Source organism: Rattus rattus, chromosome X, assembly GCF_011064425.1.
Source record: "Rattus rattus isolate New Zealand chromosome X, Rrattus_CSIRO_v1, whole genome shotgun sequence".
Classification (NCBI taxonomy): domain Eukaryota; kingdom Metazoa; phylum Chordata; class Mammalia; order Rodentia; family Muridae; genus Rattus; species Rattus rattus.
In genome coordinates this window covers 65,432,266-65,457,934 of record NC_046172.1, presented here as the reverse complement: position 1 = coordinate 65,457,934, position 25,669 = coordinate 65,432,266, and the positions used below count along the sequence as shown (strand labels likewise).

At 39.3% G+C, this 25,669-nt stretch overlaps 1 protein-coding gene across 13 annotated transcripts in view; it reads left to right on the top strand.

The window, feature by feature from the left end:
• The window catches only part of LOC116888537 (transcriptional regulator ATRX), a 138,899-nt gene that overhangs the window by 30,520 nt on the left and 82,710 nt on the right, over nucleotides 1-25,669 (top strand). For 10 of the 13 annotated variants that reach the window (XM_032889838.1, XM_032889833.1, XM_032889832.1 and 7 more), the window contains 4 exons: nucleotides 12,073-12,185; nucleotides 21,439-21,494; nucleotides 22,999-23,051; nucleotides 23,800-23,924. In XM_032889838.1, the coding sequence (XP_032745729.1) occupies nucleotides 12,073-12,185; nucleotides 21,439-21,494; nucleotides 22,999-23,051; nucleotides 23,800-23,924 (347 nt within the window). The remainder of the gene's footprint in view (nucleotides 1-12,072; nucleotides 12,186-21,438; nucleotides 21,495-22,998; nucleotides 23,052-23,799; nucleotides 23,925-25,669) is intronic. The other 3 variants (XM_032889841.1, XM_032889840.1, XM_032889839.1) reach the window with 1 other exon arrangement.

The following is a 25,669-nucleotide window of genomic DNA, read 5'->3' as shown; positions in this document are numbered from 1 at the left end:
GCTGACTCCTCTGACAGATCTGATAATTTTACTTCACAACATACACATCTTTACTTGTTGGTGTGTGTGGTTACTTGGAAAGATGGATCTCTAAGAACGACACACTGCAGGATGAGTGTACACTTTCAAGCAAAAAGCTGGGATCAACCTCTCAAGGACTAAGCTGACAGCATCCCAGAAACGTTTTTTATTGTTATGAAAAGCAAAAGGCATTTCTTTTTTCAAAGATTTATTTATTTATTTTATATATATAAGTACACTGTAGCTGACACACCAAAAGAGAGTGATGCTCTTACATCCAATTACAGATGGTTGTGAGCCACCATGTAGTTGCTGGGAATTGAACTCAGGACCTCTGGAAGAACAGTCAGTGCTCTTAACCACTGAGCCATCTCTCCAGCCTGCAAAAGGCACTTCTAGCCAGTTTATTTCCGAATTCTCAAACCTCTATCAGATCTAGGGGTTGTCTTGAAGGAACCATCACCTAAGCAATTCTTAGTATGTCTCAGGACCAAATTATGCGAAGGCTCTTGAGAATCTTCAAAGGAATAACTCCATAAAATACTAGATACAATCACTGACAAAAGGCTACTTCAAAGCCTGAAATTCATGCCAGGTACAATGACTCTGCTAAGATTCTGCTGTATTTCCTGGATTTTGTTTCATTTATAAAGTATAACTGTTACTTGTGAGTAATGTTATTTACTTAAGTGTTATTTTCTTTGGATAGAAAAAAAGGGCAGACTTCTGAGGTGAAGAATCTTGAGGCTTATTTTGAATTGTTTTTAGAAGCATGGTAACAATGTGTAAGAGTGTCTTTCAGGGCACCTTGTCCTACAACAAGTAGTTACCTTCCCTAATTTTCTTTGATATTTTGTTTTACCTGTCTATTGCTGTCTATCTGTATCCATCCATCTTCCTTCCTTCCTTCCTTCCTTCCTTCCTTCCTTCCTTCCTTCCTTCCTTCCTTCCTCTGTCTGTCTCTCTCTATCTCTGTCTGTCTGTCTGTCTATCTATCTATCTATCTATCTATCTATCTATCTATCTATCTATCTATCTATTTATCTATCTTGTGTGTGCACTTGGCTCCTGTGAATATGTTTGCCTGTATGAATGTATAGGCCAGAAGACAGATATGCCATGTAGGACTTGGGAATTGAACTTAGATCATCAGGTTTAATAGCAGGCACTTTTGTCTGCTGAGCCATTTCGTGTAATTTGATGATTTTATAAAATATGATTTGTTACATAATCTGCTCTATGTAGATCATAATTTTATTTTTTTTTAGTCTTTTTCGAGACGGTTTTCCCAAGTATCCCTGGCTGTCCTGGAACTTACTCTGTAGATCAGGCTGGCCTTGAACTAAGAGATATACTTGCTTTTGCCTCCTAAGTGCTGGGACTAAAGGCATGCTCCACCATACCTGGCCAGAACATCACATTTTGACAAGCGTTTTAGGGGTCTGCAGTCAGTGATCAGCAACACAACAGTGGTCATCTCTATGAACAGTTACTGAGCAAAAGGAATACTAGCTTAGAGCAAAAGTCTTCAAGGAAAAATACTGATCCTTTAGACTTCGGTATCTAGTCTTCCAATAAATTAATTAATTGAAAATTAACTGCATTTAATTACTGGAAATTAAAAGTACAAAAAATTAAATGTGCTTTTAAAAGACCCAGTTTTTATTTATGGTGTTTTGTGTGTATGCACATGTACATGCAGGTACCTGTGGGTGCCAGAAGGCAGCATCGGAACCCCTGAAGCTGGACTTGGTGACAGATGATTGTGAGTCATAGGACAGGTGCTTTTAACCACTGAGCCATCTCTTCAGCTACACATGCACTTTCATTGGCCAAGAGCGATGCTTGTTTTCTGACAGCAACATGAGATTTCTGTGACATGATATAACAATTAATTACCAAAACTCCAAAGTCAGGGAGCATGGGTGAACTTTTATGGAGAAGAGAGCACAGTAGCAAATTAAGAATGAATAGAGAAACTTGCTGTTGTCACAGACAGACATGACTACTTAAGTAAATGAATGCTACTAGGTATTTTATTTTTGTGCCATACCCCATCCCAGCCTAGACATGTCAAGTGCTTTCCTATTCGATCTACTGCTGCTACTACTACATTGTCCTCTTCTCATTTCCCCCTTTACCCTGACACAGGGCTCCTCTCTGTACCCTTGGCTGTCCTGGGGCTTGCTTTGTAGGCCAGGCTGGCCTCAAACTCGTGAGACCTACTTGCTTTTGCGTCCCCATGCACCTCCATGCAGGGTCAATCTAATACTTCTTGATTCCTAATAACAAGGAACACAACATGAAAAGTTGCTTTCTAAAAAGGGAACCCCTAAAGAAAAGTAAGTGAGCAAGAGGTTAAGTCGTATAGAGCTGGGTTTATAGGAAGGCGACTCTCTGAGTTCGAGGACAGTTAGGGCTACACAGAGAAACCCTGCCTTGAAAACCAAAACTCCAAACCAACCATCCAAAAACGTCACATGAAGCATTCACATGAAACATGCTTTAACAGTTGAGTATATTACAGTAATAGAACATACCATCATTTATGGGGTTATTTCACATTGCTTAGATGCCAGATTCATTTTTAGTCCTCTATCCAAAGTGTCATGTTTATTTAAAATGATACTATTAATACCTTTCTATGACACTGGCTGCATACCAGGAAGGCCATGATAACACAATCCAAGGAGTGGAGTTCTCCCAAGTTGCAGTGGGAAAGAACATATGCAGCCGATTCCATACACATGAATGCTTGCTTTGCTGTAGGAAATAAATCAAGCAGAAGGGACGGAGATATAAATAGGATTCTTGAGGGGGAAAAGGTTGACACACTGTAGGCATTTACTGTTCAGTCCTTTGGCCTCATAGTCTTGTGATCACCATGTAGCATCTATAGAGTTTTCTCTTTTAGGGGGTGGGGGTTGGCATAGTATTGCCTCGAAGGAGATGCATGGTGAGGCTTTCTGTCTTTGTAGGAGTTTTCATTTGGTGACTTCAGTTCAGGAACATCTCACCAAAAGCTGCCTTAGTCAGTGTACTGACAAGAGTAAAGTAAAAAAATGTTAAGAGTTAGTATGAGACAGACTAGGTTTGGGGGCCCCCTCCCCTTATGACCTGTCACTCTGTGTCCTTCTGTGGCTTGAAACTTACTATTTAGACGAAGATTGGTCTTTAACTCCAGAGATCTACCTGCCGCTTTCTCCAAAGTGCTGGGGTTAAAGGACGTGCGATCTGTTGTAGCTGAAATGGCTGTGAGTTGCCTTATAAGGACACTGGGAACTGAATTTCAGTTCTTGGCAAGATCAGTGTGTTCCCTACTGAGCCATTTCTCCAGCCCCACTGCCTATTGTTTTAATCAGTTCCTCCTTCCTTCCTTCCCTCCCTCCCTCCCTCCCCTCCTCTCTCCCTCCCTTCCTTTTTTCCTGTTTGGGATTTTTGAGACAGAGTTTCTGTTTGTAGCCCTGGCTGTCCTGAAACTCCGCCTATAGACCAGGCTGGCTCAAACTCAGAGATCTGCCTGTCTCTGCTTCCCAAATTCTGGGATTAAAAGTTCCCACACCAGTTCCAACTCTTTTTTTTTTTTTTTTTTTTTTTTTTTATCAAGAGGGAGGTTTAGGTTTTTTTTCCAATATTTATGGCTCTCTAGGTGGACCTATGACCCATGCTACATTGTTTTCATGATTTTTTTTTTCGAGTGTGTGGGTGTGCATGACTGTGTCTCTGTGTGCACAAGAATGCAGATACCCCACAGGACAGAAGAGTGTGCTAGATCCCTTGGAACTGGACATAAAAGCATTTATGAGCCATTTGCTTGGGTCTGTTGCAAAATTCACACAGCTACACATGCTTAAACCATAGCTCCAGCCACTGACTTATGTTCTTATAGACCACTGAGAACAGGCTGTGCTTCTCCTGGTTGGACACTTTGGTGTTGTTTGATTATAGGCCTTCTCAATGTGGTTATGTGGCTATAGTATTAATCACTGAAGAATCTTCTTGATTGAGCACCTAGTCTTATATCCACAATCCCATCTCAGGGTAAGCGCTCTGTTTCTCTCCCAGGTTAGCCTTGAACTCATATGCATGCTAAAAACAAGAGCCCTAGGAGTTCCATTGTCCTTTTTTTGCCCTGGTATATAAATATTCCTTTATGTAAATTTTTATGCTAACATGCTTCTTAAATTTTAGTTGTGGATATTTTTTGAAGATAGATGTGCAGTTTTCTTATGTTTCCAATAGGTGTATACTTTCTTGAATTTCTGTCCTGACTTGGGACATTTTTTTTTTCTTTCTTTTTTTCGGGGCTGAGGGCTGAATCCAGGGCCTTGCGCTTTCTAGGCAAGCACTCTACCACTGAGCTAAATCCCCAACCCCGGGACTTTTTTTTAATGAGATGAAATTCACATAGCGTAAAACACCTATTTAAAAATATAAAAAGTCCAGTGTTTAAATAAACTGAAAATGTTTTGCAATCTAGTTCAAGGAGTTTATTTACTTAGTTTTGAGGCAGAATCTCATGTTTCCCTGGCTGGTCTCAAACTCACCATGTCGCCGAGAATGACCTTGAGCTTTGGTCTCCTAGCCTCCGATCGAGCCATCTTAACCAATTGTATGGCCTACCAACCGAGCTCTAGTCTTAATCTCTAAGATACCTTTTCTCACCTTAAAAGGCTTTCCCTACATCTTCTAATTCTCCCTCTACCCATCACCTAGCAATTGGTGATTTACTTCTTACCTCAGTGAACTTGCCTTTTAGGATCCGCAAATAGAGACATTCAGTCTTACATGTTGTGTTGTATCTGCCTCCTTTAACAGTGCCACTTTTAAGGGTCATCCGTGTTAGCATACTGTTTTTCATCCTGTTTTATTAGGTGGTTCTGCATTTTATTGGATAACAATACATTTTATTTACCCATTTGTCTGTTGGTTGATATTTGAGTACCTTCTACTTCTGGAAATTGTGAATGATGTTGCTATCAACAATTTCTTAACAAATTTTTGATGGGTTAACGTGATTTAATTTATCTTGGGTGGATTTCTGGAAGTAGAATTGATGGCTCATTTTTCAACTCTATACTTATTTTTTTTTTTCGATGATGGGAAACAAATGCAGGCCTGGTACATACCAGGCTGTTTTTTTCCCCACAGCGCCTGTACCAACCATTTTGTTTTCCTTTTTTCCTTTCTGGCTTCATAGATGTCTGATAACCCAGGTGGTCTTGAATTCCCTATTTAACAAGGGATGACCTTGAGCTCCTGATCCTCTGGCCTACACCTCTCCAATGCTGAGATTACAAGTCTGCCACTTTGCCCAATTTGTGTAGTGTTAATGACCCAAGAACCAGGGCCTCATTCATGGTAGGCAAGCACTTTACGAACTGAATTATATTCTCAGTCCTATTTACAGGCAACATAGATGGATTCTACGTTTTTGTAGCTTTGCTAGTATTAGTTCTTATGTGGTTTTGATTTGCATTGCCATTGGCATATTTTCTTTTGAGAAATATATATCAAATTATTTACCATATAGCGTTTTCAAGCAAAAAATTTAAATTGGGGTGTGTGTGTGTGTGTGTGTGTGTGTGTGTGTGTGTGTGTGTGTGTGTGTATGAGTGTATGAATGAATGAATGTTTGCCACATGTGTGTCAGTACCCAAGGAAATCAACTAGGGTCTCAGATCCCGGGAGCTAGAGCTACACACTGCTTGATGTGGGTTCTGGAACTGTGCTGGAGTCATCTAGAAGAATAGCAGGTGCTCTTACACACGAGCCATCTCTCAGCCTCAACCTGTCATACTTATTTACTTGCTTATTTACTTATTTATTTATGTGTGTGCACCATAGTGGACATGTGGCACTCAGAGGACAACTTTAAGGAAACATTTACTTTCTGGGGATGGAGTTCAGGTCTTCAGGCTTGGTGGCAAATAACTTTACTTGCTGAGCTGGCTGGCTTGCTGTTCCAGCATGGGTTTTTTTTTTTTTATTGAGTATTTCTTATATACATTTCGAGTGTTATTCCCTTTCCCGGTTTCCGGGCAAACATCCCCTTCCCTCCTCCCCTTCCTTATGGGTGTTCCCCTCCCCCCCCTCCCCCCATTGCCGCCCTCCCCCCAACAGTCTGGTTCACTGGGGGGTCAGTCTTAGCAGGACCCAGGGCTTCCCCTTCCACTGGTGCTCTTTCTAGGATATTCATTGCTACCTATGAGGTCAGAGTCCAGGGTCAGTCCCTGTATAGTCTTTAGGTAGTGGCTTAGTCCCTGGAAGCTCTGGTTTGTTGGCATTGTTGTTCATATGGGGTCACGAGCCCCTTTGAGCTCTTCCAGTTCTTTCTCTGATTCCTTCAACGGGGGTCCTATTCTCAGTTCAGTGGTTTGCTGCTGGCATTCGCCTCTGTGTTTGTTGTATTCTTGCTGTGTCTCTCAGGAGAGATCTACATGCAGTGTCCCTGTCAGCCTGCACTTCTTTTGCTTCATCCATCTTGTCTAATTGGGTGGCTGTATATGTATGGGCCACATGTGGGGCAGGCTCTGAATGGGTGTTCCTTCAGTCTCTGTTTTAATCTTTGCCTCTCTCTTCCTGCCAAGGGTATTCTTGTTCCCCTTTTTAAAGAAGGAGGAAGTATTCACATTTTGATCATCCGTCTTGAGTTTCATGTGTTCTAGGCATCTAGGGTAATTCAAGCATTTGGGCTAATACCCACTTATCAATGAGTGCATACCATGTGTGTTTCTCTGTGATTGGGTTACTCCTCACTCAGGATGATATTTTCCAGTTCCAACCATTTGCCCTACTTAATTTCATAAAGTCATTGTTTTGATAGCTGAGTAATATTCCATTGTGTAGATGTACCACATTTTCTGTATCCATTCCTCTGTTGAAGGGCATCTGGGTTCTTTCCAGCTTCTGGCTATTATAAATAAGGCTGCACAATGAACATAGTGGAGCATGTGTCTTTTTTTATATGTTGGGGCATCTTTTGGGTATATGCCCAAGAGAGGTATAGCTGGATCCTCAGGCAGTTTAATGTCCAATTTTCTGAGGAACCTCCAGACTGATTTCCAGAATGGTTGTACCAGTCTGCAATCCCACCAACAATGGAGGAGTGTTCCTCTTTCTCCACATCCTCGCCAGCATTTGCTGTCACCTGAGTTTTTGATCTTAGCCATTCTCACTGGTGTGAGGTGAAATCTCAGGGTTGTTTTGATTTGTATTTCCCTTATGACTAAAGATGTTGAACATTTCTTTAGATGTTTCTCAGCCATTCGGCATTCCTCAGCTGTGAATTGTTTGTTTAGCTCTGAACCCCATTTTTTAATAGGGTTATTTGTCTCCCTGCGGTCTAACTTCTTGAGTTCTTTGTATATTTTGGATATAAGGCCTCTATCTGTTGTAGGATTGGTAAAGATCTTTTCCCAATCTGTTGGTCCAGCATGGGGTTTTAAAAAGACATTTGGGGCTGAAGAGATGGTTTCTGTGGTTAAGAGAGAGCACTGATGATTCTTGTAGAGGACCTAAGACCTGGGTATGCTTTTTCCACATGGTATCTCACAACCATATACAACTTCAGTTTGAGGGTATCTGATGTCCTCTTCTAGACTCTGTGGGCACCAGCACACATATATACAGACATGTACAGAAAAAAACACACATAAAATTAAAATGTATTCAGTCATTAATTTAGTGAGTGCATTTGTATGAGTGCACGAGCACACACACACACACACACACACACACACACACACACACACACACACACACACACACACCCCTGCCCTTGCCCGTGCTCATGCCTGTGCCCTCATTGGTTTTCCTTGCTATCTATGGAGGTTAGAGGACACTCTCGGAAAATTGATTCTCTTTTTCAGCCATCTGGCTGCTCGGCCACATATCTTTTTACCCCATGAACCATCTTGCTTGCCTCTTTTCTTCATATCTTTAAGGCATAGTTTGAGAAGGATTGATGTTAGCTTTACTTTAAATGTCTGTTAGATTTTGGCAGTAAATCTTTCTGGTCATGTTGAGGCTTTATTTGTTGGAGATGTAGTCCTACAATCTCATTCGTTACAAATCTGCTTAAATCATGTCTTCTTTACTTTTGGTAGCCACATGTGTCTAGGAATCTCACTATTACTTCTCCGTTTCCTAGATCTTTGGAATGTAAAATTATAAAAATTTTTCCTAAGCATCACTGAATTTAATTTCTAATTTCAATTTTTTTCGTTTGTGGGTTTATCTTTGTTTTTCTTTTCTTTTTAAGATTTATTCATTTATTATATATAAGTACACTGTAGCTGTCTTCAGACACACCAGAAGAGGGCATAAGATCTCATTACTGATGGTTGTGAGCCACCATGTGGTTGCTGGGAATTGAACTCAGGACCTCTGGAAGAGTAGTCGGGTGCTCTTAACCGCTGAGCCATCTCTCCAGCCCTTGTTTTTCTTTTCAAAGAATCATTTTTGGTGGTTTGTGTATTTGTGTGTATGAACACTTTGCATGTATGTCTGTGTACCACATGTGTGCCTAGTGTTTGGGGAGGCCAGAAGAGGACATAGGATCCCTTGGATCTGGAGAATTGAACCTGGGTCCTCTAGAAGACCAGCCACAACTTTTAATTTTTTTCATCATTTTTTTTTATTGTTATTGAGGCAGGTTCTCAGTATCCCAGACTTGCCTCATGTTTTCTGTGCAGCTAAGGATGATCTTGATTTTCTGTGGCTTCTGCCTCCAGTCAGAGGAATAGGATTATAAGCACGTGTCCCCACATGTAGTTTATCTGTTGCTGGGGATCAAACCTGGGAATTTCTGCTTGCTACTCAAGTGTTCCGTAAGCTGAGTACATCCCTCCCCTTCCCCCAACTCTCTGGTCTCCATTTTCTTAATTTCTGCCTTTCTGCCTTTTTTCTGCCTTTCTTTCAGCCTGCCTGCCTGCCTGCCTGCCTGCCTTCCTTCCTTCCTTCCTTTCTTTCCTGTAGTTTATACAGATAAACTACATGTGGGGACATGTGCTTATAGTCCTATTCCTCTGACTAGAGGCAGAAGCAACAGAAATTCAAGACCATCCTTAGCTGCTAGAAAGTGTTTGTGTGTGTGAGTGTTTGCCTGCCTGCCTGCCTGCCTGTTGTCTGTATGCTTGCATGGTCCATGTAGAAGCCAGGAGAGGGCATGGGATTTCCTCATACTGGAGTTACTGATGGTTATGATCCACCTTGGGATTTCTGGGAATTGAATTTAAGTGCTCTGTAAGAGTAGCCAGTGCTCTTAAGGACTGCATTGTTATTCCAACCTCCCCTTTTGGGGAAGACTATTTATTTGGCTTTTATATCCCCATAACAGTCCACCATTGAAGGAAATCAGAGCAGGAATTCAAAGAAAAGCAGGAACCATGGAGGAACACTACTTCAGGATTTGCTCAGTTACGTTTTTCTTACTCACTTTACATCCTGCTCACTGTCCCCCACCCCACCCCGTCACCTCCTCCTTACCCCTCCCCTTTTCCTCTGAGAGAGATAGGGGTCCCCATGGGTATCTCCCCATGCTGACACATGAAGATGATTTGGGGGCAAGGTGAATCCTCTCACATTGAGGCCAGACAAGGCAGCCCAGCTAGAAGAACCTATCTCATGGATAGGTAACAGCTTTTGGGATCGCCCCCACTCAGTTGTTTGCAGCCCCCTTATTTTTAATGTATATGCATGTGTGTTTGTCTGTGTATATTAGTGTGGGATTTTACAGGCAGTTGTGTTGTCTGTGGGTTTTGGGAGTTGAACTTTGATCTTAAAAAGCAGCGAGCCATTTCTTTAGCCCTTTTATTTTATTAATTTCTGATCGTATTCTTTCTTTCTTTTTTTTTTCCCAGGCAGGGTTTCTCTTTGAAGCCCTGGCTGACTAGGAACTTACTCTGTAGTTCAGGCTAGCCTCTAATTCATAGAGATCCACCTTCCTCTGTCTCCAGAGCTCTGGTATTAAAGGCGTGAACCACAATCATCCAGTACTTTCTATTTTCTTTAGGGTGTCCTTTGAAATAATTGTTTTGAAATTTAATGAAGTCAGATTTATTTTCTCTCTTGCTTTTAGGATTATAAAATCTTCATTTAAAAAGACTTGATTTTTTTGGTATATCATGTATGTATTTGTGTGTTCATGTGCCCATGCCTGTGTACACACAGAGACCAAAAGAGGTTATTAGTGTCCTTTGTCCATTCGAAGCAGGAGTTCTCTGATCCCGGAGCTTGTGCTTTCTAGGCTAGACATTAACAAACCCTGTCAATGCTTTTGTTTCTGGCTGCCTCGTGGCTGCAATTGCATAGAATGCTTGTTAACACTTTTGGGATATGGACTCTGTCCTCATGAGTACATAAGTGCTTTCATTGCAGCATGGTCACTCCAGCATTGAAAAATCATCATAAAAAAGGATTTAATGTTTAATTTCTGCTTTCAAGCTTTGAACTCATTATAACCCCATTGAGTTTACTTTTTCTTTATCATTTTTCTATCTTGTCTGTCTGTCTATGTATCTCTCTCTGTGTCTATGTATGTATCTTCTGTTTTATGTTGTTGTTGTTTGCTTTTGAGAGAGGGTCTCACTTCGTTCTGGCTGTCCTGGAATTCATCTGTAGCCAGGCTGGCCTCAAAGTCATAGCAGTCTGCCTGCCTCTGCCTATGCCTCCCGAGTGCTGGGATTAAAAGGGTGTCATACCATGTCTGGCAACCTTCGTTATTAAACAGCTTTATAGTCTATTCTGTAAATGATGATTTTGTTATTGGTTTCTTAAAAGTGTGTATTTTTCCAAATCCTGTTTTATAATTTATTCATCTTATTATTATCAGTCTATTATACAACTATTCTGTGTCAAGCAGAAGGAAGAATAAGTAAAACCTGATAAGACAGTTAGACATTAATGATTTTCTTGGTGTAAAGGAAGAAAAATGTTCCATATCTTGCATGTTGGCATGTTTAAGTTTTCTTGCAAAGGTGATCTACCAGTATTTTAGTTTCAGAGGCCTTTGCAGGTATGGCTTATACATAAGAAAAGAGTTACTGAAGTTATTAATGATAATGAGATGATACACGTGAGGGTCAGCTAGACATTATGAAATAAAGGTGAATACATTTTTGTTTTTGTTCTTGATTTTGTTTTTTTTTATAAATTTACCCATTTATTCTAACCTACATTCTTTTTTTTAAAAATATTTATTTCTTTATTATATATGAGTACATTGTCCTCAGACACACCAGAAAAGGGCATCAGATCCCATTACAGATGGTTGTGAGCCACCATGTGGTTGCTGGGATTTGAACTCAGGACCTCTGGAAGAGCAGTCAGTGCTCTTAACCACTGAGCCATCTCTCCAGCCCCCTTGATTTTGTTTTTAAGACAGAGTTTTTCTGTGTAGCCCTAGCTGTCCTGGAACTCATTCTGGAGACTAGGCTGTCCTCAAACTCACAAAAATCCATCTTCCTCTGCTTCCAAGTGCTAGGATCAAAGGCATGCACCACTATTACTATGCCTGGGAAAAGGTGTATAAAATTTGTGCTTTTTTATGGCCCCAGTTTTTCTTTTGAGACTAATTTGTGGTTTTTAAGTTTTCTGTGTTTTTTTTTAAAGATTAGGTGACAGGTGTTTTGGAGGGGATAGGAAATGCTGGAAATTAAACCTGGGGCCTTGTGCATGCAAGGCAAATATTTTTGATTCCCATGTCCATTCCCAGTGCTTTACTAAAATTTGCTTTGTGTTAAATTATTTTAAATGTAACTTATATTTAAACCTACCATATTTAGCACACTGAAAGATTTAAATATCTCGGAAGTGTTTAATGAATAGTGTCAGCATTTTTCTTACATGCTATTTTGAGCCTGCCCATGAGCATATGGGTAGATTGTATTGTTCATGCATTCATATACTCAGCAAAATAAAATTCATTGTCTTTAATTTTGACTTTGAGCATGTATATCCTCAAGACTAATAAGACTACAAGATAGGCCTCACTGATTGTTAGAGATTTATATTTATTGTAAGGACATTGTTAAAATTTTGTTTTGATAGTGAAAGCAAGTTGAATACATTGGTGCAGAAGCTTCATGACTTCTTAGCACACTCATCAGAAGAATCTGAGGAAACGTGTTCTTCTCCACGACTTGTCATGAACCAAAGCACAGGTAATTTAAAGCTGACTGTGCCGTATGTAGTTCTGTTTTTTTTATTTATTTCTATTTGTTTATTTTAAAGATTTATTTTTATTTATGCGTGTGATGTGCGTGAGGCTGCCTGAGTTTATGTGCACCATATGTTGTCTCTGAAGCCTGAGGACTGGATTCTGCAGGAACTTACGTCCAGATTCCCTAGAACTGGAGTTCGAGGCAGTTGTGAGCCACTTGATGAGGGTGCTGGGAACCGAATCTGGGTCCTCTGCAAGAGCAGCAACCATTCTTAACTGCCGAGCCATCTGTCCAGGCATTTATTATTTTGGTATGGAACAGCTACTCAATTTGTAGAAAATTGGATTAGTAAGTTTATAATAGGAGTCTTATTGGGTGTGTTTGCTAGTATCTGCTGTAAGATTTTAATTTTGGAAAGGAAAAATAGAAATTTGTAAACTGATGTAAACTAAGGGATGCGTAGTGAGTGAAACAGTAGTGTTTGGTCTGTAATGGTCGTTTCTGTAGGAGGTGAGAAATAGGTAAGAATTAGGAGAGGTAGGAGCACTGTAGGTTTCTGGTGGTGGAACTCGGGCCATTAAGCATGCTAGGCACATAGTCTCTAACTGTATTTCTAACAAAGTAGAAATATTTTATTCCAGTGGACACTTGTGTATTAGAATTTAAATTATGTTGCTTAATAATATCACTTGATGAAATTGGGCGTGCTGTCTCGTAAGTAAAGTTCTGGTGCTCAGTAGACAAGCAGGCTCTGTCAGGAGGATGGCTGAGTTCAAGGCCATTAGGGATTACACAGTAAGTTTTAGTCTAGCCTGACTGCAGTCATCTTTTTAAAAATAACAGCAAAACCCAACCAGACGAAAACAAAGACATTAAAAGGATTTGGTATATATATTTTCATAAAACACATCATTTTTGTTTTCCTCCTTTATTTCATTTAAGAAACAGTTTTTAGACAGGATGTTGCTAAACATCACTGGTTGTCTTTGAACTTGTGATCATTCTGCCTAAGCCTCTTGAATGCGGAGATTATAAAAGTAAATTCCTTTAAAAATATTCTATATCGGGGTTGGGGATTTAGCCCAGTGGTAGAGCGCTTGCCTAGGATGCGCAAGGCCCTGGGTTCGGTCCCCAGCCCCAAAAAAAAAAAAAAAAAATTCTATATCCTATTATGATTGGTTACTACATATAGCAAACACATCAAAGCTTGTGTATATATGCACATAAATAATGTAAGAAAAAAGTAGCAAGATCTTAGTGAAAAGTTGACCATATGTTAGAGTATCAACTCACTGGCTAAGCACTTTCTAAAAATTTAGACTAGCAAGCCACAGATTCAAGAGGTTCCAATAGGATTTATAGGAACAGAAAACCTACACTAGGGCCAGCCAGATTGCTGTGGCAATGAAAGCCTGATAACCCAATCCCTGGAACTCAGTAAAATTGGAGGGTGAGACCCAGTTCCACAGAGTTCCCCTCTGACCTTCATGCACATGTGTTCCATGGCACATGTACCCACCCACCCATGCACTCCACCATACCACACACTTTTTAAAAAGGAAAACTATAGTCAGTCCTTATTAGATTTTTTTTTTTGAGACAGGGTCTCTCACTGTAACCCTGGGGGCCTGAACTTGCTTTGTAAACTAGGATTGAACTTTTTCCTACCCTTTGCTTCTGGAGTGTTGACTAGAGGCATGGGCCATCAGCTAATAGTCAAACTGTTTTAAAGAGGGGACATCTAAGACAAAAATTTGTGATCTTTCCAGAAGAATGGTATTACTGGCAAAGGATTAACAGTAATACTATAGTTCTTTTTCGCAGATGAGCATGGCTCATAATAATAATAGGAAGATAGACAGACAACAGACAGACAGATCTAACCAAGAGAATATGTTTCTGTGAATTTTACCACAGGGCATGTGGTTTCATTTATCTGTTTATTGATGATGTTATTAGGTTATTTGGTTATGGCATGTCTGTACCTTGTTGATTACTATAAAAAAATTAGGACTTACTCTTTTATAACTAATAATGAGATCAGAAAGATTTTGAAATTATTCTTTTTGCCATCAAATTTTAACTTAAAGTGTTTTAGTATGTTAGGTGGCTCAGGCAATCCATATTTGTGGTCTCACAGTTCTGTAGGTCAGGAATCTGGTAGGCTTTGCTGAACTGTCCTCTGATATCACAAGGCTGTCAGTGTGTCAGCAAGAAACTGTTCATTTCTGTTAGCTCTGTGCAAGACTGTGTTCCCAAACTTCTTTTAAGGTTTTGGCAGAATTCAGTTCTCTGTGGTCTGAGAGCTCTCTGTCTTCACTTCCTGTTGATCAGGATCTTTCCCCTAAGCTCCTTTCACGTGTCTGCATTTCTTCTCATGTAGCCCCGCTTGGCAAGGCTAGCACAGCACATGGTGTTTCTCTCACGCCTTGAATCTTTCTTACTCTTTTGCTTGTTTCTTTTCTTGGTCTTTGCTAACAGGTGGATTTTTAAAAGACCGGTTCTTGGCTATGTAACCTTAGCTGGCCTGGAACCTGATATGTAGATCAGGCTGGCCTAGAACACACGATATGTGCTACTATGCCTACCTAATCTGAAATTTTCTATTCTACGGTCTCAAGCTCCACTCCTCAGTCGTTCTGATAATCTTATCTATTTATCTAATCTATTTATCTATTTATGAGACAGGGTTTTCTTTTGTATAGCTCTGGATCTTCTTGAACTTGCTGTGTAGACCAGGTTAGCCTTGAATTCACAGAAATCCACCTGCCTCTGCTTCCCAATTTCTGGAATTAAAGGCATGTGCCACTACCTCTCATTTTTAAGGTTAACTGTATCAATTTCCAAATCAGGTCTGGTAGGGAAGCCATGATTACAGCTTGGGGAACTGAAGTTTGTTGCAGGATATTTAATCACATTGTGAACCCTAAGATTGTGAGCTGGAAAAACTCGTGATGTGGCTCAGCCCCAGCACATACCTTTAACCCAAGAGCTTTCTGTAAACAAGAGCTAAATAAAGTCAGTGATTGGTCAAGACGTAGGGCAAGCAACCAGTTGACAGGGAGTGAACATAAAAGCCAGGAAAGAGAAAGGAGGGTCTTTGAGTAGAAGGGTATTCAAGACAGTGTGGAGGGGATGTCGGTGGGGTAGGAGGGTCAGCTGGGTGCTTTCTCTGCCTCTCTGAGCTAGCATTCTGAGAGCATCTGAGAGCATCTGGCTCCTGAGTCTTCATTTCAACAGAGGTCATGGAATCTTGTTGGCCATTCCCAGAAAGTTTGTGTATCACAAAATTTGTTCAGGGTCTGGTAATTTATTGCTGCCATTATTGGTTGAAATACTACTCAAGTAGGGCTTTATGGTTTATCCTTTATGTATTTATTAGTATTTCTCAATTCTTTATATTTCCTATGAATATTGTTAATATCATTCATTTAAATTTTTATTACATTTATTTAGTTTTCATATGTGAATGTGTATGACTGTATATAACTTGTTAGCCAAAGCACACCTGTGGAGGTCAGAATAGTAGGGGTCAGTTTTCTCCTTCCCCTCTTTGGGCCCACAGAGATTGAATGGAGGTTGTCAGCCTTGGCAGCAAACACTGAGCAAGCACCCACTGAGTGAGGTATCTTCCCAATCCTTGTTTTTTTTCTTTCTTTTAATTTTAATAAAAATTATTTATTATGTATAGTGTTCTGTACTGCAGGTCAAAAGAGGGCACCAGATCCCATTAAAAAAGTTTGTAAGCCACCTTGTAGTTGCTGGGAATTGAATTCAGGACCTCTGGAAGAGCAGTCAGTACTCGTAACCACTGAGCCATCTCTCCAGCCCTCCTTGTTTTTTCCTTTTGACATTCGATTGTACCAATTTTGTGCTATCTGGATGATCACATTTACTTGGTTTCTGTCTCTACAAGATGTTTAAGACTTAAAACACGTATCAGTGTGTCTGATGTGCTCATTGTCACCAGGAAGGTCTCGCTTCCTTTTACAGGGAAAACTAATATATATTTGTTAATTTTTTTTCTTTTTTTTTTTTTTTTCGAGACTGGGGACTGAACCCAGGGCCTTGTGCTTGCTAGGCAAGCGCTCTACCACTGAGCTAAATCCCCAACCCCATGTGTTAAATTTTTCGAGTTGACATCAGCATTTGTAATTTGATAGCACCTGTCTCTCCAGTCTTCTCCTTTTGTATTTACAGCTGGGTTTCTCAACAGAAGGGCATTGGGCTTGCATCATCCCCACTTTTATAGTCATTTGCCTAGACTTCTTCGTATTCATAGTTATATAATCAAAAAGAAATGTAAGTGTTTAGTATTTGTTTGAAATTATCCATCTATCTAGTTTTGTTTCAAGATAAGGTAATCCTTGTTGTCCTGGAATTCACTATATAAGCCAGGCTAGCCTTGAACTCAGATCTGCCTGCCTCTACCTCCTGACTGCTGGGTTAAAAGCATGCACCACCATTCTGGATTTTTATTGTGCCAAGTTGTCTCCTAGCCCAGGCTGCTTTTGAACTGGTAAGCAATCTTCCTGTTTACTTTCCTAAATGCTGGCATTATAGGCATGAACCACCATGCTCAACTCTTTATTCATTTAATTGACATAGTTTTGAGACAGGGTCTCTACTTACAGACTTGAACTACACTCCCCAACTACTGTCTTGTTTTTCAAATGAAGTTTATTGCCAGAGTCCTGTGTTCACTAATTGCTTGAGTTGGGCACATTAAGCATATGCTTCTCTTACTGGCGGTGTGTGGCTTCAGTTGGACAAATAACAAATACTATATGTATTGTGGGCAGCACAAATAGGGGAGTAGATATAGATATGTAGCCGCAACAGTGGAAGTAAATAAAGTGAGCTAGGAGATCTCACCCTGAAGAGGGCTATCAAGTGTTCAAAATTTACAAAAATGAAAACCCTCAAGCAGAAAAAAAGACCTCTCCACATATTATTCTGAATAAATCGCCTAAGCAGATCCTAGGTTCTAAGCAGTGGGGTGGGGACTGAAAGGACAGAACGCATTTCTGCTGTCCCCTTTGCTTTTGATTTCAGCTGACTTAACTCTTCAGCCACAGGGCATCCTATTTCAGGATTTCCCATGTGCTGAAATCACAGAACCATATAGTGTGCTATTATACCTGACGGAGGAGAGAAGATGACTACACAGGGGGTCCCTTTGAAAAATAAAATAAAGAATGAGAATGTTTAATTAATAGGGCAGCTGGAGACATTCTTAACCTTGTGCTTTTCTGTATAAGAATACTAATACACATTCTTGTTATATTTTTACCTAAATCTATCCTGTTTTTACTTTTTTAAGTTTTGTTTTTAAGATTTATTTATTTATTATATATAAGTACACTGTAGCTGTTTTCAGTCCCACCAGAAGAGGGCATCAGATCCCATTACAGATGGTTGTGAGCCACCATGTGGTTACTGGGAATTGAATTCAGGACCTCTGGAAGAGCACTCAGTGCTCCTAACCACTGAGCCATCTCTCCAGCCTATTTGTTGTTTGAAGAGTTATTTATTTACTTCATGTATATGAGTACACTGTAGCTGTCTTCAGATACACTAGAAGAAAGCATCTGATCCCACTATAGATAGATGGTTGTGATTCACCATGTGGTTGCTGGGAATTGAACTCTGAATCTCTGGAAGAGCAGTCAGTGCTCTTTACTATTGAGCCATCTCTCTACCTGTTTTTTTTTTTTTTTTTTTTTAAAGACACTGTTTCTCTGTGTAGCCCTTGCTGTCTTAGAATTCACTCTGTAGACCAGGACCAAGCTGGCTTCAAACTTAAGAGATCCAACTACCTCTGTCCCCTAGGTACAGAGGATTAAAGGTATATGTCACCACCAGTGGGCTTAATATTTAAAAAAAATAGATTTAATTCATTTGTAACTATGAGTGTTTTTGCTTGCATGTATGTGCACCACATGCATGCCTAATATCCAGAGAGGTCAGAACAAGTATCAAATGTCCTGGAACTGGAGATCCAAATGGTTGTGAACCACCATGTGGGTGCTGGGAGTCAAACCCAGGTCTTCTCAGGGCAACAAAAGTGCTTAACTGCTGAGCTGTCTCCACCCCTTCTCATTGTGACGTAAAGTAGGGCCTCTGGCTGTGTTGCCGCTGTCTCTGCTTACTGTATACATCTGTTTCAAAGCATCTATTGTTTTGAAATGTTTCGGAACTCATTTGGCATTTCTATGTTGAATTCGTGTTCTCTGAATTTGTTGAAGTTAGTTATTCTAGTAATACTTTTCTCCTATTTTTATTGATTCTTTGAACTATTCTACTTAAGGCAGTCTTACTGTGCAAACCAGCTGACGTTGAACCCACAGTTCTCAAGTACTGCTATTAAAGGATTGTGTAATCGCTATGTATCCTGTCATTTGTGCCTTGTCAGTGCTAGAACTAAGACACGTGCCACCATGTCTGGTTTATGGGTGCTGGGGAAAGAACCCAAGGATTTGTTCATGCTAGTCACATATTCTGCCTACCAGCTGAGTTATATACACCCCAAGCCCTATACTTCATCTTCTTATATGGAGTTTTTTAGTATTTTGTTGGAAGTTTTTATATCACTACTCATGAGTACTACTACTACTACTACTAACGATAATGAGGAGAATAATAATGTATAGTTTCCTCTTTTGTAATATCTTACTTTGATTTGATATCAGGGTAACAATGGCTTCATAAAATGAGTTAAGTATCCTTTCCTATCTTTAGAAGAATTCACAAATTTGCATCCTTTTTTACGTATTTGTTATGATTAGTGGTTAAAACATCTAGACTTTTGCTTTTCTTTGTGCATCATTTTTTTTTTTTTTTGGTTCTTTTTTTCGGAGCTGGGGACCGAACCCAGGGCCTTGCGCTTCCTAGGCAAGCGCTCTACCACTGAGCTAAATCCCCAACCCTGTGTATCATTTTTGATGACTAATCTCTTCCATGTTTTAATTTCCAAGACCCAATTTCATTAGTTTCTTTGCTTGTCACACAGTGTATGGTTTATAGAATTTATAATCTGTTGATTTTGTTAAGGGTTGGTAGTAGTAACCCTCTCTTTTACTTCTAGATCAGTATATCCTAAAGTTTACTTCATTTTCTTTGAACAACTACATTTTGGCTTCTTTAATTTTTTTCCATTCCCTGTTTCATTAATTTCTATTCTTCTGTTTGCTTTTGTTTCTTTTAGTTTACTCTTGTGTCTCCAGTATTTTAGTTTTAATTCATGTGTATGAGTATTTTGCCTTACATGGCTATGTACCATTTGCCTGCCCAGTCAGTGCCCATGGGCATCTCTTATCACCTGGAACTGTAGCTGTGGGTGGTGGTGGTGAGCTGCCTTGTAGGTGGTAGTAGTAGTTACCTGGGTTCTTCTATAAGAGCAATGAATGTTCTTGCCAACTAAACCGTCTCTTCAGCTTCTGTCACCAACATCTTTTTTTTTTTTTTTTTGAATTTCACAGAGCTTTATTGGGTAGGACAGAGGGCCACATTTCTACCTGTTTAGCCAGCAAACATTTAAAGTGCTATTGCTTCGAGATCCCTGGTGATCTTCATGATCTCCATTGGAGCTTGAAGAGAGTGTGACCAGGAAAGCTCAAAGCTTCCTTCCTTAAGCACAGGCGGTATTATTTACAGTCCGCCTTCACACTGGAGGTGAAAATCATACTGGAATCTATCACTAAACCAAATTTACTTTTCCTTCTTAAATGTCTTTGCTACACAGTTTCACTTTTCTGGTGACTTCTTGTTCTTAATTTCTTGGTGTATACAATGTCTTCATCCTTCTTCAGAGTTTTTGCATCTCTCTTGGCCCCTCGAGTTGCTCTTGGCTTAGGTTCATTGTCCAAAGTGACTCTAGTTTGTCTGGATCTCAAACACCTAACATCTGAATCTCCAGAGATTCCTTTCTCTTGCTGGGTCTTTATCGAGATTTCTGCACCTGATTTGCTTGTTTTCTCTTCTGCTTCATGAGGCTGGGGAATCTCCATCTGTCCTCTAGACCTCAAACATGTTCTTTTCCCACTGACTTTGCCCGGAGATGAAGACTTCTTGGTTCCATTATCTGGATTCTGTGGCTCTGTCTCCTGGGAGATCTTCATTGTTTTCTCATTTTTCTCTATTCCAACCTTCTCTGCAGACGCATCAGACTTGGGGCTTGGCTGTTTTTCAGTTTTCTTTTGGTACCTAGAACTCTTGGGAGTATTTTCTGATCTGGAGTGACAGGGTTCTCTCTTTTGGCTTGCATTTCTTCTGTTTGCATAATGGTGCTAATGTGCTCTTCCACAGGTTCACGTTTATGTGACACACTTCTCAGGTATTTCACCTTCACCGGCTCAGGTGACACGTGCCTCTTGGTAGAAGCAGCCCTTTGTGTCTTATGTACAGGCTTCTCACCTGTTGCTTCCTGCTTTGGGGTTACAGAGCATAAAGCCCTGGTTCTCAAAATCCTTCCATCTCTTGCAGACTTCCTGGGGGGGGGGCAGGTAAAGGATGCTTTTGCTTTGTAATGCTGCAAGGTCACTGGTATCCATCAACACTTCTTTGGGGTCCTCTTTAGAGGTCCTCAGCACTCTTCTCCATGTTCTCAGAGGTTTCATTGAGTCTGGCTTTTGCTGTAGAGTGCTCTTAAGAATATTAGTGTCATGTTTTAGTTTCCCAGAGTGATCTGATATTTGTGTTATTTCTTTGGAGTCACCCAGGACTTCAAGAGGTTGAACCCTATTCTTACGTGTCCTTAGCTGCCTTTTGCTGTCAGTTTCTTTTGTCGCCAACATCTTATGAGATGAAATGTAGCTTGTTAATAACCATCTTATATGCAGAGTAAGAGGCAGGCAGATGTCTGTGAGTTCAAGATCAGCCTGGTCTTCAGAGTGAGTTTCATGACAGCTAAGAGCTACACAGAGAAACCCTGTCTTGAAAACCCCCAAAAGTAAAAGACTTTTAGTATTACCAATATTGCTTTGTTTCATGGCTTCAAAATAGGCTTGGGAGACTATGGGCATTCATATTTTACATTCATTCATTCATTCATTCATTCATGACAGTAAACCTTCCTCTGTAATCTTTGCTGACCTTGGTCCTGCTATGTAGGCCAGGTTGTCCTCACATAAGTGTTAATCTGCCTGCCCCAGCCTCACGAGTACTTGAATTACAGGCATGTGCCGCATTGCCACTTTTGGAGTTTAATATATTGAAGAAATGATAAATATTCTCTATTCCTTCCTTTTTTTAGATAAAATCAGTGGTTCTGGACTTAATTCTGATATGATGGAAAATAGCAAGGAAGAGGTAAGTAGAATTTGAAGCATTTATAGATGATAATTATTAACAGTCTTTAGTGCTTCCAGTGTCCTAGCATTTAAGGCTACTGTTGTTATGCACTCATTGTTATGAAGCTTGAGTTTGTTGTTTAATTTGTGGAGGTTTTCATTTTTCTCATGCAGTTCCCTTTAGCAGTTTATTTGAGGTCAGAAAAGGCTTGCCAATTAATAAGACATTTAAACTTTTTTTTTTTTTTTTTGGAGCTGGGGACCGAACCCAGGGCCTTGCGCTTCCTAGGCAAGCGCTCTACCACTGAGCTAAATCCCCAACCTCCAATAAGACATTTAACCATCATTATATTTTATCATTTTGAGGTACCCATTGTGGAAACGGCTCTAGAATTTTGAGATTTTATTTTCCTTTTGCTTAGGCAGGCTTTCCTGTATTTCTGGCTGTCCTGGAACTCTCAGAGGTCTACTTGCCTCTGCCTCCTGAATGCTGGGACTAAGGGTATTGCCATGATGCACTGTTGGTTTTAAGATTTTCCAAAGCATGATATCCAGAGTTTCTAAGCATTATTCTGATATCATACACTGAGGTCCTTCATCTTTCATGCAGGCCTACATTTCAAAAGAAATTACTTTGTGCAATTTGTTGGAGAAGAATAGTACCTTTTAAAATCCTTAAACTCCTGTCTCATAAACCGCATTAGTCCTGCTTTTTTCTTTTGGGTTTGTTGGATGTTAAACTGATCATGGTAAACATTGTATTCTTTCTCACATTCTTAGATGGTAATTGTAATTATTTTAAGAGAATTAGCTCAGTGATAGAGAATCAGCTCAGTGATGGAGTGCTTTCATAGCCACACACACTCCAACACCACAAACAAAAAATCCAGAAGGATCAGGCATGGTAGCAGACCTAGTACTTAGGAGCTAGAGGCAGGTGGGTCTCTGAGTTCAAGGCCAGCCTTGTCTTCATAGCAAGTTTCAGGCCAGCTGGAGCTACATACTGAGATCCTGTCTCAAAAGAAAGCAAAACTCAACAGCAGTAAAAAGAAAACAGAAGTAGTTCAGTGTTAGAAGGTGGGGCCTTTGGCCACTCCCCTGTTAGCACTGGAAGTTTGATTTGCTGGCTTGATATTGGGCTGATGATCACAGCTACTGTTATTAGTAAATATATGAAATTATTAAATGTTTGAAACTTTCAAAGAATAAAACAAATCTTAATAAATAGAAGAACACATGCTAGGTGTCTTGGTTGAAATCTCTCACCCCTTCACCCCTAAAAAAGAGACCAATTTAATCTTCAGTCAAGGAAATTCAATTGTGATGAGAATTTTTATGGACTTTGCAGCTTTACCACTGAGGCACATTCTCAGCTTCAGAATTTGATTTTGAAGGCTTTTGAAAGAAAAAGACTTCAGGCTTAAAAGTAATATTTTGTTATATTATGGGACAAAAGATCTTTCTATAGAGGAATTGGGACAGTTTTACTCACCTTTTTGCTTGTTTTCTCTTCTCATGTTTAGGGAACTAGCACCTCAGAAAAATCTAAGTCTTCAGGATCATCGAGATCCAAGAGGTAGGCTAATGTTGAAAGGAATATAATGTTTTCTCTCTCTCTCTTTTTTTTTTTTTTTTGGTTATTTGGTTGTTTCTAAAAACACAATCTCTTTTATGAACTTACCATTAAATAAACCATTAAACAAATTGACATGCTTGGAGATGACTACTATAATGTAATAAATTCCATTAGACTTGTTGTATTGTGCTTTCAGTTGAAATTTTCCAGAAGGATTTATATAGTTAGTGGTGCTTGCACTATATAGTGCTTTACAAACAAGAAAATGGAGAAATATCGAATCTCTCTTTTAGTAATGTGGGTTTTTAAAAGTTTTAAGGGTTACCTGAAGTCTGGGAGGGAAGAAGTCTTTACAATCATACAGTATAGGAAGTTCAAACAATTCATAAGGAGGAATCATTTCTAGGTATACCTAAGACTCAATATGCCATGGGTTGGCAGTCCTTTCTAGAAAATTTCTCTGTAGTACTACTTGATTTTGCCATCCTTATATAATAGAACTACTATCTCTTATTAAAAAACAATTTACTTATTATTTATTTATTCTCTAATTTCCCTAAAAATGCACTTGCTACCACAATAAAATGCGTGTTGTTAGAATCTTTAGTGATATGATAAAGAGATGTTCGCTTCCACTAGTGACTCTGATGGTATCCTTGCTTTTGAGCCACCTGCTATATCTAAACATGATACTTATGGTCTTCGTATATTGCTCCAACATAATTCTATAACCTTAACTCTTTTATAGGAAACCTTCAATTGTGACAAAATATGTAGAATCTGATGATGAAAAACCCACGGATGAGAATGTAAATGAAAAAGCTGCTACTGAGAATTCAGAAAATGACATTACTATGCAAAGCTTGCCAAAAGGTAATCTGTATTAATTTTTCACATGAAGTTAAATGGAAATATATTTTATTATGATCATTGTTAATACATTGCTAGTGGTTGGGAAATAATGTGTAGCTTGAGAATGAAAGCATATGTTATTCAGTTAGGTGGAATAATTCAGTTTAGAAAAGAACAAAATCAAACATCTTTTCATTGATTTTTTTTTTTTTAAAGTAAGGGGATGACAAACTTTCCAAATTACATTTGTGTATGCATGTATCTTTAAGGGTTTAAGATACCAAGTGTTAACTTTAATGTCAGTGATCTTGGCTTATTTAAAAATGTGATGGTTGTTCCTAAAAACATAAACCATTTTGTAGTCTTTAATCTGACTGAATTTGTTTTTATGTAGTGCTGAGCATTGTGCCCAAAGCCTTTTGCATGCTAGGCAAGTAATACTGCCTGTTGTCTTACTTAGTGCATTCCGATATTTCCAACAGTGTTAGCTGGCCATTACATGTAGGGAGATCTCTTGAAGTTACTCTTTAAACAAGCCTTGTTACAGACCTTTTGTGGCAGTGCTACCTGTGAAGTGTCATTGATTAGATTGGAGAGGAAAAAAATGCCAAATGGAAACCTTGGACTCTATTTAAGAGTGAGAGCAGTGTGATTAGAGAAGAGAATGATAAAGGTCTTCTGATTTTATGGTGTTTTAAATGGGAACTTTTTAGAGTTTGGTTTTCTTTTGTTAAATAATATATTCTAGTCTCTTAGCAGATCTTTTATAGCAGTATTAACTAAACCTCTGTTTATATTTATGTTTTTTGACTTCTCAATTATGGAAGTTTGTTAAATGTGAGTATGAGAGATTGGGCTTTACTTAACTAGTATATTCTAGGGTAATTAGGAATTATAAGATGAAGAAAAATAAGTAAAATGAAATGAGAATGGTGGTAAGAAGGAAAGGTAGAAGAAATTGATGATAACTGTAATTTATCCGGTTTTTACAAGTTCTCTTTAACAATTTCATGTATTTGTTTTGGTGGCTGACAGCAGAAAGCACTAATGGGAGTTTGAGTCCTAATGGCGGTTACTCACTTTTGATTCCTGTTGTCACTGGGTGTGCTTTGGGTATATGGAAGAACTAGGAATCCTAACATCTCTTTCAGTGGGACTGTAGCCAGAAGTTGGTATATTATGTTAACCAACCTGAGCTAAGCATATTCCCATATTCAAATACCAGGAACTGTTTCATAAGTTTACATGTGGGTGATTATCTTCATTGTTTGTATTGAATATGCATGTGTAGCTGACTGTCAATGAATTACCTCATTTAATCCTCTAAATCAGTGGTTCTCAACCTTCCTAATATTTTCACCCATTAATATAGTTCCTCATATTGTAGTCACCCCAACCATAAATTTATTTTCGTTGCTATTTCATAGCTGTAATTTTGCTAGTTATGAGTCATAATGCAAATATCTGTGTTTTCCAGTGGTCTTAGCCAACCCCTGTGAAAGTGTCATTTGATCCCCAGAGGGGTGATGAATCACAAAGTTGAGAACCATTGTTCTAAACAATATAATATAGTAGTTATTGCTTCTAAGTGTTAGTTTAGGATCCAGTTCAGAGAGAGAGTTCAAGGGTTTTGTGTGTGTGTGTGTGTGTGTGTGTGTGTGTGTGTGTTTTTGTTTTTGTTTTTTTTTTTTTTAAGCACAGATTTTAGCTCAGGCCCGTCTTAATCAGTGCTAGGGAGTCCTCTTTATACCACAGTTTTGCTTTCA